Source organism: Polypterus senegalus, chromosome 9 (assembly GCF_016835505.1).
Source record: "Polypterus senegalus isolate Bchr_013 chromosome 9, ASM1683550v1, whole genome shotgun sequence".
Taxonomy (NCBI): domain Eukaryota; kingdom Metazoa; phylum Chordata; class Cladistia; order Polypteriformes; family Polypteridae; genus Polypterus; species Polypterus senegalus.
Genome location: NC_053162.1, coordinates 1,294,402 through 1,310,073, shown reverse-complemented (window position 1 = coordinate 1,310,073; position 15,672 = coordinate 1,294,402). Strand labels below are relative to the sequence as shown.

At 51.9% G+C, this 15,672-nt stretch overlaps 1 protein-coding gene across 6 annotated transcripts in view; it reads right to left on the bottom strand.

The window, feature by feature from the left end:
• Positions 1-15,672, bottom strand: part of LOC120535056 (rap guanine nucleotide exchange factor 1-like) — a 93,969-nt gene that overhangs the window by 7,919 nt on the left and 70,378 nt on the right. For 3 of the 6 annotated variants that reach the window (XM_039762578.1, XM_039762577.1, XM_039762582.1), the window contains 12 exons: positions 14,503-14,667; positions 9,801-9,893; positions 6,855-6,943; positions 6,602-6,710; positions 6,103-6,178; positions 5,908-5,992; positions 3,196-3,288; positions 2,809-2,994; positions 2,641-2,725; positions 2,115-2,209; positions 1,792-1,870; positions 1,600-1,701 (listed from right to left, as the gene is read on the bottom strand). In XM_039762578.1, coding sequence (XP_039618512.1) covers positions 1,600-1,701; positions 1,792-1,870; positions 2,115-2,209; positions 2,641-2,725; positions 2,809-2,994; positions 3,196-3,288; positions 5,908-5,992; positions 6,103-6,178; positions 6,602-6,710; positions 6,855-6,943; positions 9,801-9,893; positions 14,503-14,667 — 1,257 coding nt within the window. The remainder of the gene's footprint in view (positions 1-1,599; positions 1,702-1,791; positions 1,871-2,114; positions 2,210-2,640; positions 2,726-2,808; positions 2,995-3,195; positions 3,289-5,907; positions 5,993-6,102; positions 6,179-6,601; positions 6,711-6,854; positions 6,944-9,800; positions 9,894-14,502; positions 14,668-15,672) is intronic. The other 3 variants (XM_039762579.1, XM_039762580.1, XM_039762581.1) reach the window with 3 other exon arrangements.

Genomic DNA, 15,672 nt, shown 5'->3' with positions numbered 1-15,672 from the left:
ACTCCCTACTGACCCCAACTCTCTCTTCTGTTTCCTCTTCCTGCGTCACCTCCACCTACTCAAAGCATCATGAAGCTCCAACAGTGAGGGACTGAAGGCCACAAGTCTACGTGACCATCATCATCATCATCATCATCAGGTCCGGCCGTGAGATCCCTAAATCCAATGAGCGCTGATCATTTATCTGAGGTAGAATGTCCAGAGGGGCTGGGTGGTCTCGTGGCCTCGGACCCCCTGCAGATTTTATTTTTTTGTTTTTTCTGACCACCTTACTCTTATTTTATGTTAATTAACGTTGACTTATTTTATTTTCTCACTGTGTCTTCTATTCTTTAACATGTAAAGCACTTTCAGTTACTGTTTGTATGAAAATGTGTTACAGAAATAAATAAATGTTGTTGTTTTTAATGTAACAGAAACCTGTAAACAGCAAAATGTCACCATAAACACACAGCCGGACGGGTCTGTCGAGTGTCACCACTGTACTGCTGCTCATTTAGCACACGTCTGTCAAGTGACAGCCCAACGTCACATGAGTGGGTAGAATGACCCCTTGTGGTGGTGTAGGCTGCCACCGCACGAGGCTTAGTGACTTCCACGAGTCCCCGACACTGACGGCTGCTGCACTGTGACCAGAGTGTTGGGGGCCGACGTCACTTTCCATCACTTTGCTAGCAGGTTCAGCTTCACAGGACTGAATGTGCTGGCAGTGCGGTGCTGTGTGTGCCCACCCCGTGTTGTCACATCGTCAGCGCCGTCATCTGATTGTTCACTTTGTTCTAAAACTGCCTTCCCGTTTACACACCTTTGTGTTCCGGCTGAAGGCTCCACCCACTCATGAATATTGATGAGTTACCTCTCAGTGTTAAAATACTGCAGCTTGATGTTTTTTTTATCCACCAGATGGCAGCACAATGCTGTCCCCGGTGGTGTTAGGGCTTCAGAGTGTAAAGCGGACCACCATACGTGACGGTAACACCGCAGAATGCCAGGCCCGCCCGAGTCGCAATCTGAACTTAATGCTGAAGGTTCAGCTTGAAAACACCAAACGTGTCCTTCAAGTAAAGCGGTGGGCTCGAGGTGTAACAGAGGGTGGGCTGTGTGTGTGTGTGTGAAGCGTTTCCGTCTTGTTAATCCCTACGGAGGCACATGTCACTCAGCCTACATGTCCGAGACCACCAGGATTTGGTAAGCCAAAGGTCAGACGTGCAGGAGAGCTGGAAGGGATGAGCCCCTCGCGTAGAGAAGGATTGTGAGCTCTTGGGCTGGTGAAGATGGTGGCGAGTGCCATGATGGACAGAGGGGGGATGCCCCTGGCAGAGAGTCTGCATGTGTGCCGTACAGTAACTCGGGATTCTGCTGCCCGTCCTGAGACCCCGAGGGGGCCGTGCCAGTCTGCTCCAACAGTCGGTGTGAAGCGGCCTGATTTTTCAGGCGATTCCTGCAGGACCAGACGACATCCCAACACACGAGGTCACCCTAATCTGCTCTTTAAGGGATTCCGTTTTTTGGGGGGGCCGGAATCACAGACACTGGACAAGGCAGACGAAGCCCGACCGTCACCCACCATGTGGCTATCATGAGTGACAAACTACCCACCTCGGAGGTCTGCTTCTGCCATTCGAGCCTGCGGATGGGCGCCGAGTCCAAGGCGGACAGTATGGCCAAGTAGGAGTTGAAATTGTTGAGCTTCCGTAAGTGCTAGAAAGAGAGAGACAGACAGGTGACAGACAGGTGACAAGTCGTCCAAGGGACAGCCAGCGTCGAGCGTCCCGTCAGCCCCGCCCTCACCTTCATGATCTTGATGAACTTGAGTAACAGCTTCTCTCTGTCCTGGGCCTTCTCCTGCTGAATGATAATCGAGCGGACCCTGGGGGGCACAAAGCGGCAGAGCACAGCAGTCACTCGTCAAACTTCAGCAGGACAAACACTACAAGGTCGTTCTTTTCTGCCAGTAGGCGTGCAGGGCGCCCGATTTTGTCACGACGATGTCACTAGGATCCCAGACTGGACTTCTGGACACGTAGGATGAGCTACTAAATTGTCCTTTTAATTGGGTGGCTGCCACAGTCCGGTGGTCAAGCGAGGGGCGCTATATAGAAAGGCGGCCTTACCAGTAGGACATGTTGTTAAAGTGCTCCGTAAACTGCGTCAGATTGGGACTCTTCTCCTCGTTTTGCTCCTTAGCCCACAGTAAGACCTCCGGAATCTGCCAGGAACAACACAAAGCAGCAGCGGTGAGTTCAGGCGCAGCAGACCCCTCAAAAAGACGCCACCCAAAACTCCCAGTCGTCCCTCGTTATCCGATTCCAATCTGGCCCCGGGCAGAACAATCGGCCAATCGAATGTCGACAAATACATTTCATTTGGGACGACAGCCCACCCCACCCCCAGCGTGCCCCCCATTTCTCAATCCTATCCTCCTAAGCCCCCATCACTCTGTTCTCGTGGCGCGGTATTTAAACATCACATCTCAGGATTTGCCACCGACTGCCATGGAGGCCCAGTCCTGTTACGAGACATCGCTAATAAAGCAATCAGAGATGAACCCGCGTCGTCGCCGTCAATTCTCGAAGGGCAAAGGTTACACTTAATGGGAGGAGCCTGTGTGCGCCCGCCCCCATCTAAAGTTGCCGTCACCTCGATCTTGTAGAAGAGCTCCGCGTCCAGCAAGGTCAGCTGATCTGCGATCTCGTGGCTTCGGAAGTCGTGCAGCGTGCCAGGCCTGCAACACAAAACTAGGAGGTCACTTTTGGTTTCCCAAGCAGGCCAGGCTTCAGATGTGCCCACCTGGGGGGTCCTACTTACCGGGCGGCGACACCCCGTGCCGACAGGGGCTTCAGGGAGTTGGTGTACCTCAGCTGCTTCTTCTGATCCATTTTGTCCAGGATGTTCTTCCGCAGGACCCTGGCGAGACTCAGCTCACCGTTACACAGCAGCTGGAAGACCAGCGTCATGAGCAGGCGCAGGATGCCATCGGTCAGTTCCACCAAGCTGGAGACAGGGGGCACCAGAGAGGACAGCGTCACTATGAGCTCCGTGACCCTCTGGGACTTTGTGACACAAGCTAAACGTCCCCCGACATGATTACATGGACGACAAACAATAAAGAGAAGCCTTGGAAAGCCACCAACGTAACACGGACACAGAAAACGGAGCAGCAAAAAGAAGAAGAGGAAGAGGAGGAAGACTCACCAGAGCTCATCGACGACTCGGACGAGCACGAAGAATGTGTTCTTACTGACGCGCTTCTTGAACGTGTCGGAGCTGTGGCAGAACTTGGTGTATGTGCAGTGGAGTTAAGGACCCCAAAGGATGCCAGCAGAACCACCCTGCCCATGCCAGTCCCATTGAGTGCCACCTTCACACAGAAGCACCTCTGTCCCTCTTACTGTTGGCACGCGGTCACATGTCTTCACCGATGCCAGCCTCAGATGGGCACACGAGTCATGCCCTCCATGCACAACCCCCTGATCTGGAGCGTCACTGGGCACCATCCATCAATGACCGCGTGCAGTAACTCAACCGGGAGTTCTGGAGGTCCGAGCACAGGGTCAGCTATTTGTACAGCGAGCACCCCTGGAGCAACCGCAGGTTAAGGATCTCGCTCAAGGGGCCCAAAGGAGTCGGATCCCTTCTGTCACCGCAACCTAATCAGAGCCAAAAGTCCGCCCAAAATGAAAGTGACAGGATGAGGACAGCAGACCCCATCGCAACCAAGAGAGCCCCGAGACCCAAGGAGTTCTCCACAACCCTACCAGACAATCCAAGCCAGGGACCCCCGCCGCGCTCAGCGTGGGCTCCTTTCATAGCAGCCTGCCCACCCCAGTGATTCTGCTGCCTGCCATTTGGTCTCCGCGGCTTCTGCCGACTTCAGTTTGTTTGGTGTGAAGGGGACTGGAGGTGAACAGGAACGCGCAGCGAGCGCCGTGAAGACGACGAGCACACGGTGGTTGAACCGAAGCGCAGGCCCACTTTACTCACAAGGCCAGGGCTTCTTCAACTTCTCTTTGTCCCTCACAACCCAATCTTGTCCTTCTTCGTGTCTTTGAGACTCGGCCATGGTGGTCGTCAGAGGACGGGCGGCGTCCCCCTCGGTGAATGGTCTCCAACAAGCACCCCACGGACCCCCTTGGAGAAACGCCACTGCCTGTCACGGAGGAGCCACGTCAATCACTGAAGCACAAGACACTTCGCCAAACCGTACGCAACCCAACGGCGGCAACCTGCCATCGATAAGAACCGCTGGCCTGGCAGACAAGTCACCTCGTCCTTCACCAACACTCTCTGACAAATCACTCAGATGTTGGGGACTTTGGAAGGAACAAACTCGCACCAACAAGTGTCACCTTCTGTCTGTGGACACACCGCTCAGTCCGAATGTGGACTGCAGCACCGCGTGCCCACCTACCAGCCTGCTATCGGACGACTGCCCACGCCAGGTGTGTGTTGGGGTCTGCGCTTTGTTCTAATATTCACGTCAGTGTCTCCATCTGTCAGTTCTGACTGCGCCTCCTCTAACTAACAATATAACGCCTCTCATATCTCTCTCTGTAATCCTGCCAACTACTGACCTCTGATATAGCGCCTTTCACTTCTCTATCAGTACAATCTCCCCTCAGGGATTAACGCTCCACTTGCCCGTCCTCCTCCTCCTATCTGGTGATCATTCCTATATAGCGCCTTTCTCCCTAACTCTGTCTATCCATCTATCTGCTTACATACACATACTGTACCCCCCCATGATCCTTCTAGGACCACTTGAACAAGGTGAGCCATTTCATCCCACCCTATTAATGACGTCCTGCTGGTCACTCGTGTGTGTGGAGCTGCCACTGCACAACGGGGACTGCAACCTGCAAATCAGGTGACTTGAAAAGAAGAGTGGCAGGGGGTGCGAAGTGAGCCGTGACTGGGCATTCACACGGGACCCCCCACCACACAAGACCGCGCTGCATGGTGCGGCACACCAGGGGGCAAGGCAGGCTGTGAAGAGTGAGGCGGCTCCATCTTCCTCTTCATCAATAACTCGCCAAAGTCCTCACAGGTTTGGAGGATGGCGCCAGTGCTTGTGATCGACCAATCAGCACAGTTTATCACCCAAGCTCCACCCCTCCACAGACCCTGGTTGAATGAAAAGAACAAACGCTGGAGGAGGAGCCAAAAAAAAAAGGAGCAGGACCCCCAAGTGTCCGAAGCTCCTGTGGTGGGCCTAAGAGTCTGTGAGAAGCTCCAGTGACGGGCAGGTGCCAACAGACCACCACCACCGTATTAATGTCAGTGCTGCTTCTTTATTATCTGATTGTGAGCCCAAGTGGCACCTGGGGGTTTTCTGGGTTGCAGATTACCAATCAGAAGTTGTTTTTATGAAAATCAATTTAAATTTCCCAAATGAAAGCTGCAGGTACTTCATCGGGGTCATGACTTCTTCTTACTTCATTGGCGTCAGCCGCTTTCCTAACCAAATGTAAACCCGCCCTTCAGTTGTCTGCCGGGGTCTCCACCCGCTACGCACCGCGGCTTACAAGGCACCCCAAGGCTCTCTTCGGCACGGCTTGCTAACAGACGGATGTACAGTAGGTGACAATTGGGTCACTGATGCTTCTGGCCACTTTGGAGCACTTGGAGGCCGGGCTGAGGGCTTAGATTTAAGGAGCCCGGGCACCAGCGGGTACTCTGAGCCCGTTACTCTCTAAAACACGAATATTAAGTAAAGCAGTCACATGTAAGAAGTTCACGCTCCACAAGGCCAACGACAGACGTCAACTATCCCGTGAGGAGTACCATGGCGCCCCAGCGGACTGGCACTTGAAGTCGCACTGGTGGGCACAGTGTGTTTCATGCCAGCTTTGCTCTCAGAGGAGCTGAGGCGTCACTGTGCCTTAACACGACAAACCAAAAGGATATCGCTGGTGCAACTTCAGAATCAGCTCCTCGGGCGTAATGAACGTCCGGTAAGTCGTGAGGAAGGCTTCACAGTAGAGCACCAGGTCTGGAGAGACACCAGGAAAAAGAAATCAAAGAAACACGAGAAATGAGTCCTCAAATACGTCCAGTGTGACCGGCAGCGAGGCGCGGCGCGGCGAGGCGAGCTTTACATACCCTTACGGTCCGTCTGGGTGGCGTGGACCAGCAGGATGTCTCCTGACCCGGCGCGCACATCCGGCCCGTCGTCGTTCTGAAAAAGAAGGAGCCATTGGCAGCAGGTCAGCGGTGTGGGGCACCCGGATGGCAAACCATCAGAACTCTCCACCACACTCACACAAGGACAGAGGTGCCATCGGGACTGACTGGCAGGCAGGCAGTCACCACGGTGAGCATTTAAGAAAACTGGACGTCAACATCGAGTGGGGCCACCAAGCACCGCCGAGTCAAACTCCTCTCCTGGTGGGCTGCCACGACTGCTGGCACATTCATGTTCAATAGAAGGCCCAGAGTGTCTAATGGCCTTGGACCCCCAGAGGTGTCTCTGCTATTCAGTCAGTGGCACTGATGAGGCCCTCATAATGAACACCTGATAAAGCCCCCTTTGTGACAACAAGCCAAACCCGGCACTTTGAGACCCCGAGGCCGTGGCGGGCATTTGGGATTTGTTAGTCACCTCTTGCTTTAGCGTAATCCTTGCCATGATCTCCTTGTGATCGGTGAGGGACAACTCGTCTACTTCTTCATCGCTCTGCCCAGAGTCCATGGACGTCTGCCTCCGAGTGCTGGAAGAGAGGAGATAAACGCTGAGGCCATGAGTGACGCGCCAATGTCACAGCACAGACCCCAGCGCCAGCCACAAGCTCTTCTGTATATAGTGCCTTACAACACAGTCTGCTCTGTGGACGGCCGTCATGAATGCCACTCACCTGTCGTGCTCGGCGCCTTCTTTGTGGTTGGTCAAGGACTTTGATGGAGCAGAGTCATGAAGACCATCGTCTGTGAGTGTGGTGGGCTCCTGAAACCCAAACAGAGGCGATTAACTCTCAGCAAAGCACAAAGAAATGACAGCCATACAGCGGGGGGCGTCGCCCTGCCGCCATCCCAGCCATTCACTGCCAGGTGGGCGGGGCCTCCCTGTGATGAGGGCGTGGCTTTGCATCACCCAATCCCTTTTTGAGGGGCAGACGAGCCACGACTTACCGGGTGGTCTGCACTAAGCACAGTTTTCAGTTCCTTCAAAGCTTTGACATTGTAAGACAGCAAAGACACAGGGGTGTGCCAGCATGGTGGGCAACAGCGGGGCATCTCAGTTTATAAACACACAGCACCGCACTCTGGGGCTCCCAAGAGGCTGCACTCCTGCAGGAACAGTCATGGTGCCCGAGGACCCCCAGCTGGGCCCAGCAGGTATCAGTGAAGTTCATGTGGGTATCTGTGCCCTACTGGAGCACATCTGGGATGTCGGTGTCCACAACCTGAATACGCTTGGGTCACCGGTGGCTTTAGCAGGAGTCTTGGGGGCCGTGAACATCGCGACTGAGGGTCAGAAGGACAGCAAGGGATGCGGACACAGCAGGTGCAACATGCCAGTCGAAGTCAACATCAGTCAAACTGCGGGTGGCATAAACATCAGCAATACACACACAGTGCATTCCAACAGACGGCGCATCAAACAGGTGAACACTCAATATGCCCGATCAGTTCCAGTCAACTCACTGCTGTCTCGATTTCAAAGTCTAAAGTTTGAATTGCAGCTTTTCCATTTTTAATTTCTAAACTGTGACCACCGTCAATGCGCATACTAGCTGGGCACATGCATTCCACAATGCTTTCTAACAGACGGCGCGCCCAACGCGTTAACGCTGAGTAGGCCTGATTTTGTTCAAAGTCTGACATTTTAATTACACTTTTTAATTGTATTTTTTTCATTTGCAGTTTCTCACTTGTTTTAAATTTCTAATTTTGCCGTTGTCTACAGTCACACACGCACACACACACGCATTACTCGATTCATTCCACACGTGTTGACAACGCTGAACATTCTGTCCAAACTCAGAAGTTGAACCAAAGGGTCACCTTCATTTGAATTTTTACTATTTCAATTGTAACTTTGTTCTAATTGAGCTAGCGTCGATACAAACAGGCCCCTGTGCAATACACAATGCTTTCCAACAGATGGCGCGCGGCACACGTTAACACTCAGTACACTCGCACTTGTCCAGTGCCTTCCCGTCGTCTTCATTCGCAGCTCCCTCGTGTTGGTTCAGTGGACTTCACTGGCTGCCATTAATTCGTCATCTGGTAAGACAACAATGGAGGGGCTGTGAGTGACATGAATGACCGCGTCGAGGGTGACGTCACAATCAGCCTGCAGAGGACTCGTGTCACACTAGCACAAACACGCCGTCCTGCCCTCCATGAACGTCTGCCCCACTCAGAGACACACACACACACACTGGTGGGCTACGACGTCGGGACCCGCGTGTTCCGTTTCATCGTCCTGCTGCGTAACCCGGTGGTTCTTGAGCTTCAGGTCAGGAGTTTCTCCTGGAGGACATTCTGGTGAAATTACAGAGCCCCCCAGGTTTTAGTGGAGGTCTGATGTTCCTCCGGTGGGGCCCACCAGTTTGAATTTTGACGCTCTGTGTCCCTTTTCCCCCAATTGCTAAGTTTCAACAGCTCCCCATCCCCCCAACATCTCTTCTGGAATTTTCTTTGTTCAGGCCTCATCTGCGCCGTCGATTTGTGTGATCGGATTATCAATAAACGTCAGTCGGCTGTTTGAGTGATGAACTGACGGGCAATGCGGGCAGCTTTACAACTTCAACATATAAAGCAGGCGTCCTCGGCTTATTCTGGTTTGCTTTACTTCTGAGGATCTGAAGCCATTCATTGTGACAGACAACAATAGGGGATACCCGGGGGGCAAACACTTTTCCACAGGCCTTACACACCTATTACAGGGTATAAAATAAAGGAAGCGGGTCTGGGGTAAAAAGTCCGACATGCAGGGAACCTAAACAGGGGTGTCAGAATCGGCTCAGAAAAGACCCCTAAAGGGCAGCGTGGAGTGAAAAGCAGTGCATGCAAAGGGTTAAATGAAAAGCATTTGCTGCAAGCCCCGCCTCCTATCACCAAGCCCCACCTTCCCACACACCTCTTCTGCTCCCGCTGCTCTCTCAATGAAAATGAGCAGGTGCAAGCCCCTCCCCTAGACCCCGCCTCCTCTAGGCCCGCTGCCCCATCGTCACTTCTCGAGTCGGCCATTCAGAGTTCTGGACTCCGCCCAGAAATGGACCTTGCAGGTGAGGAGAGCTCAGGTGGGATTTGGTAGAACTGCCACCTCTGGAGACTTTGGAAGCACCAACCGCCAAAATAACGAGACAGTGAAGTGGAGTCAAAATGGCGACAACTCAGTACACTGTATGGTGGTGCACCAACTGAAAGGCACTATATAAAACAAAAGGTGGTCGTCGTGATTGAAATGGATCATCAGACAGCGGGGCGGGCAGTCGAGGCTCACTTTGTAATGACTGGGCACCAGTGTGGCCAGCTGACAAAAGTTGCTGAAATGTATGCCAACCAAATGCTGGTGCCAAATTAAACCCCACGGGCACACCAGCTCATCGCCAGTTTTCAGCAAACTGCTGGCTGCTCGCTACTCTTCAAACCGTGGCGGTGAGACCACCATCACGGGAGCTCTCGTGGGCACGAGCCCATGCGAGGTGGACACCTTAGACCAGGACGCCTCTTGGGACCACCACCACCCCTGCTGCCACCATGCACCGTCATGCAGTTTCCACCCCCCACCCCTTGATGCCCCCTCAGTAAGCCCCAGACCAGCAGCATGCCATGCAATGCCAGCTACTTACTCCTTTGGAGTGAGGAAGCTCTCCGTTGGCTTGACTGGACGAATACAGATTGACGTATTCACCCTCGCCACCTTCGTCCGTAGCGCTCTCGCTCTACAGGAGACAGGAGATGACAGCACATGTGACAGGGCTGGGACAACACAGACGCTGTCCACCAGAGGGCGCCTCTGCCCGCACAAATTCAGTAGGGGCACAAAAAAGGGGGGGCTGCAGGTCTGCCTGTTATTCCTTGGCAGTAAATTCTTAATCAGAGGCAGAGAGCCCACCAAACAATCAGTCATCCCATCCCACCCAAACCGGGCCCGTCCATTTGCTTGGGGTCTTCACACCTTCTCAGGGGTGACCTCTCACTAGCGCCACATAGAGTTTAGTCAGAGCATTGCTTGATTTATAATTCGCAGCTTTAGTTGCAATGTCACCTGACACTTGCTTGGCCTGGTATGGACCAGGGGTCCCACCGGGGGGATTCGTGCCTGCCTTGCATCTTATGCTGCTGGGAAAAGCTCCATCTCTCCATAACCCTGAACTGGTCCAACCAGGTCTGAGAACATTCTGTTAGGTTTCTTTGATGCAAACCCCTGAGCGTGTGTAAGGCACTATAGAAATAAACCGTATCAAGGCCTGGCCTGGGGGTCTGTCTTGTGTTTACTGGTCACCTGTGGTTCGCATTTAATGGCGTCTTCTAAGCGTCTGTCCACTAAGCTGACCACTGCCAGGCTCTGAAAAATCCACTCAAGTTTACTCACAAACCAACCATATTTTTATATAGCGCCCTTCACAGCTAATAACCCAGTGGCCAATCAATGGACTCTTCCCTTCTGCCGGGTTAGTGCCATCCATATAGCGCCAAGCCATCCAGGCCAGAACAATCCATCCCGGAACACTAGACACTTGGGAAGGCTGTTGGGCTCTGAAATCCGCTCAAATTGTGTTTGATATAGCGCCTTATCACAGCACAGCTCATCCCCGACCACACGCTTTCTTCATTATTTCCTGGTTAATGAATTTCTCAGACTGGGTGACTCAGTGGGTCCGAGGCAGAAACTGAACTGGCAGCCATGGGAAGAAGAGCAGCCAGGACCTGGGTTCCACGGGCTCTCACCCTTCATCCCATTAACTGGCTGCCCGCTTTCACACAGCCTTCAGGAGTTCCATCTCAAATTTAACAGGTGCCAATGCCACTGGAAATGCCCGACATCACATATCATTCCTAAAGGATTCACGGTAAAGGCCAGAGTTTCCCTCTGATTAAGAAACCAGCCTCCGTGTTGGTGCGGGACCAGGACTGCCAAGATGGTGTCCTAGGGGTGTTGGGGCTCAAAATGTGCCCCAACACTTCCAAGCACTCGTTCAGCGGCACAGGTGAGGCGCTATACAAAGTGAGCCCCGCCCACCACAGACGTCTGCAGGGCTGCAGCCAGAGGAGCAGAAAGGCCTCCCTGGGGACCAGAGGCCACGCCCCTGGCATCAGCCGATTGGCCAGCGAGGACCGATACCACCAAGTCCACGCCTAGAGATGGGCAGACGACAGGGAACTGAGAAGAGACAGACGGGAGGAAAGCTGGAGTGGGAGACGCGACGTCCTGAGAGAAGGAGCAGAAAACCGACTTGTACTTGTGGAGGGGAAAAGAGACAGGAGAGGAGAGAGGAGGCCATGAGAGGCGGCATCCTGTACATACGGACACAAACGCACACACGTGCACGCTGGCGCCAGACCCCCGTAACAGAACCCTGAGAGCTCTGGACAAAGGCCACTAAATAATGCCGATTGCTCCAATTCACACTGGACACTTTGGAGATGTTTTGCGACCGGCCATCTCAACTTGTCCCCTTCACCTCTGTGTCCCCCAGTGGAGATAACGGCCATCTTTTCACCCCAAATTTCTCCTATGAAACTCTCAGTGGGCACCCCCTGCCCACCACAAATGAACAACCCCAAATGGTCTTTTCTGGAAATCTCAGCCCTGCCCTGCCAATCCACAGGGTGGGCCTGAACTCGTTACCATGCAATTTCATATAGCGCCTTTCAGTAGACAGCATCACCTCACAGTGCTTTGCATAAACATGCTGTGCGTACCCTGCTGGGTGGACAGACCACCCCAAGATGCACAGAGCAAGGTGATGTTATTTTATATAGCGTCTTTATGGGTGGGCTGCACTCAGGGTCTCTAAGGTCCGTGTCTCTACCCGACTCTCTTGATGGGCAGTAGTGGGGCTCAAACTTGGGCCTATGGATTAACACTGCAGTTTTTGCTGCCACTGCACTGAAGCCCTAAAGCCACACAGGATTCTACGCATGAAGAGGGGTCCTGTTGTGTTTTGGTGGGCTCACTCGCTCACTCACTCAGCCTCTGATGTGCTCGCCCCTCCTCCTACAATGTCACAGCACGACCCCTCCAGCCATGAGTTGGCTTGAACCCGGGTCACCAAATCTGCTGCTATGCTAAACGGGTCCTTTCTGAGCCCCCTGGCCAGATGAGGTTTATTAAACTGTGGTTGTGCCCACCTCTGCATCTCTCAGGCTCTGCTGCACTCGCCACCTCCAATCTGTCTCTGCTCAGGAATTCACTCGGACAGACTGATAAGAATAAAAGGCACTATATAAAAGGAACAGGTAAAAATGTCACTTTATGAGACCAATGGGCACGAAGAGAGCTACATAAGACAGACGGGCATCTGACAAGACAAATGGGTACGAATGGCACTATATAATATTTAGGCAGGGGTGAATGGTGCAATGACAGACAAATGAGAAAGGGGCTATGTCAAGATAATCAGGTGTGAGAGATGCTATATAGCATGATGATGATGATGATGGTGATGAAGATGATACTACTTTACATGAGGTGTGCTGAATTGTGTTTCCTATTGGATAAACTGAACTTCAGTATTTATGTCATGGCACCCAAGGGGGACACAGGTAAGAATGTCACCGACAGTACAACTACTGCCACTAAAATCTACCTATCTGATATATAGCGCCCTCTGCCTACCATATGGTGTGTACCTATTGATTATATAGTGCCCTTCATATCTGCCTGTCACAAAGATTGTGTCCTTTACATGTCTGTGGATCTAACGGTGCCCATCTACTGTACTGTATATCTCTTACATGAAGTGCCTTTCATATCCATCGATGTGTAAAACAGAAGTTCATCATGGCGCCAGAGAGTGGCAACGTGTTGCACGCAGGTAGGGACTTCATTGCACTCTGCATGTGTGACACGAGGACTACTTGCTCAGAGGGGACTGGGTGGTCTCGCGGTCTGATATCCCTGCAGATTTGTTTTTTCTGTCCACCCTGGCCATCGGACCACCTCACTCTTATTTTTATGTTAATTAATGTTGACTTATTTTATTTTCTTACTGTGTCTTTTTTGTATGAAAATGTGCTATAGAAATAAATGTTGCTGTTGTACTTCTGCTATTACTTCTCAGTTCTATAGCGCCTTTCCAAGCCATCATCCACCCTGCCATCCATTTTCCAAACCCGTTTAACCTGAGCAGCGGCAAAGGGAAGCTGGAGCCCATCCCAGCATGCACTGGACACAAGGCAGGAATGATCCCTGGATGGGACGTCGGTCCATCACAACACACACACACAATTTAGTGATGCCAGTCCACCCAACCTTGGACGTAATACCTGACCTCTATCAGAAAACGCCCCTCCATCTATCATACAGTGCCCTCCTATCAGTAATGTAGCGCCTTTCTACATTATTTGTTACAAGGTCCCTTTACTTATCGTATAGAGTGCCTTTCTGTCTACACCCATCCATCGATTATACGGCGCTTTACTATCCACTAGAGAGAGCGTCTATCTAGGTTATATAGTGCCTTTCTTTCAATCTGTCCTATAGTGCGATCTATCTGGCTTATCAAATGTAAAAATACATGGGCACCACATGGCACATCAGTCAGACACGCAAGACGGACCTCCACTGTTCGCCTCTTATAGTGCGCCTTTCACGTACAGAGTATCACTCTATCATACAGTGCCTCTCTCTTATATAGTGTCTTTATTGAATTATTATATAGTGCCTCTTACATCTTCCTCATCAAATGTAAAAATATACGTCTGATGGCACCACAGACTGGCAAAGAGGAGTTTCAATGCTGTAAGACCACTAGGTGGCACACCACCTTTTTATTTGATCGATTTCTGTCACTGCTGTCATTTTCACAAATCAAACCTCTGGTCCAGGGTGAGGGTCTCCACTCTGACGGGACGCTTCCTCAAGGGGGCTTTCACCTAAATGACAAGATGGAAGCAAAGCACAGTAGACACTAACCCTGGTGGCCCATTCAAAATTGGGAAGGGACACGTGTGACAGACCTAGATACGTAACCAGAGCAAGATCAAAGGGACTGCACATACGTCACCATCTCAACCAACAATCCCAAAGGAGTGACAGTAAGTGGGTGCCATTGTGGTGCTGGCATGGCTACTTCAACAAATGCCCCGCCACCACCTCCCCAATTTAAAATCCATGCCAGTCCCTCACGGGGGTCTGTTGCACACATTTGGGGCTCTTACCTGGGTGGGCAGAGCCATGCCAAGCAGATGCAAGTGCTAATTACACAAGTGTCTCTACAAACCCAGAAATTGGCACCCCCCCACTCTCTCTCCTGCTGACCACACTGGCACACACAAGCCACCAGGCACTGCCAAGCCACACCACCCCACACCATGAAAACTCACCAGGGGAGCGGTGAAGGAGCTGTGGCAGCTCAGGAAGGAGTTAGAGACGGACATGCTGAGAGCAGAGTGGGCATCCTCTGTCAGGACAGCAGCTTGGGATGTCTGAGCGGGACACGACAGAGAGGTGGAGGAGGAAGAAGAGGAGGATGAAGCAGTATAGGAGGCCTGCAGGGCACAGCGGGCACAAACAAAGAGAAAGAGAGAAAAAAAAAAGATGAAAATAAAAAGAGTCAAGAGCAAGGAGAAGTTCAGTTCAGTGGAAATGGCCAAGCAGAAGAACAGAAGATTAAAGGCAGAAATGTCAGACACTAGAGGGCGACACCGTCAACGTTAGCGTCAGTAACGGAGTTCAGACTCCAGGGGGCGACACTGCTGCCAGCTATGGCCTGACAAGGCCTCGTCCGCTCTGTTTGCTTATCGCCAAGAAGCCGATTTTGAGCAATAGAGACACAGGCCGGCTGGGCACCTTGGCAATTCAAACAGAATGGAGGGAACACCAGCTTCCCCGGGTAAACCTGAAAATGGCAGCGATGATGACGGTGATGATAGCGATGCCGCTGTGCATTCACGGAGTTTGCTCTACTTTCCACAATGCAGCAGCTCGTATCCTCTTGTAAATGGCGAAGCTCGTGAACATTCATGGCGGACACGGCACCTCGTTCACCGTCTTGTGCGTCTTACTGCCCCTCGTATATTTTGAGGAGTTGCGTTGGTGCGCCTTTGTCTTTGGTCAATCCGCTTACAATTTCATTTTATTCTGCCCCCCCGACCCCCAGTTATGTTCTGGTGGCCATTTTCATGCTCACAGATCATGTAGGTTTTCTGATTTGAAGGTCATTTAAAAAGTGCATCTTTTTCAATGGAATTTTTGTAATCACGGGCACCGCCATCTTGTGGCTAAATAAATGACCTGCACGACGATATTACAGTTGACACGGAGCACTCGCTGATCATCCGAGTTTACGGCGAAGACGACCAAGAGATTAACGTGTGTTTGTTGAGTTTGTCCTCCTGGTACGACGACTGTGGGCCGTCAAGTTCAACGACCACTCAGGGTTGTGATCTGTGTCTTGGCGACGGCGCGCCATTGATATTTTCGTAACGAAAACGAGAACTATAATTAAAAATATTGTTTTTCATTTTACAAGAACTGAAATTAAGGCAAACAGA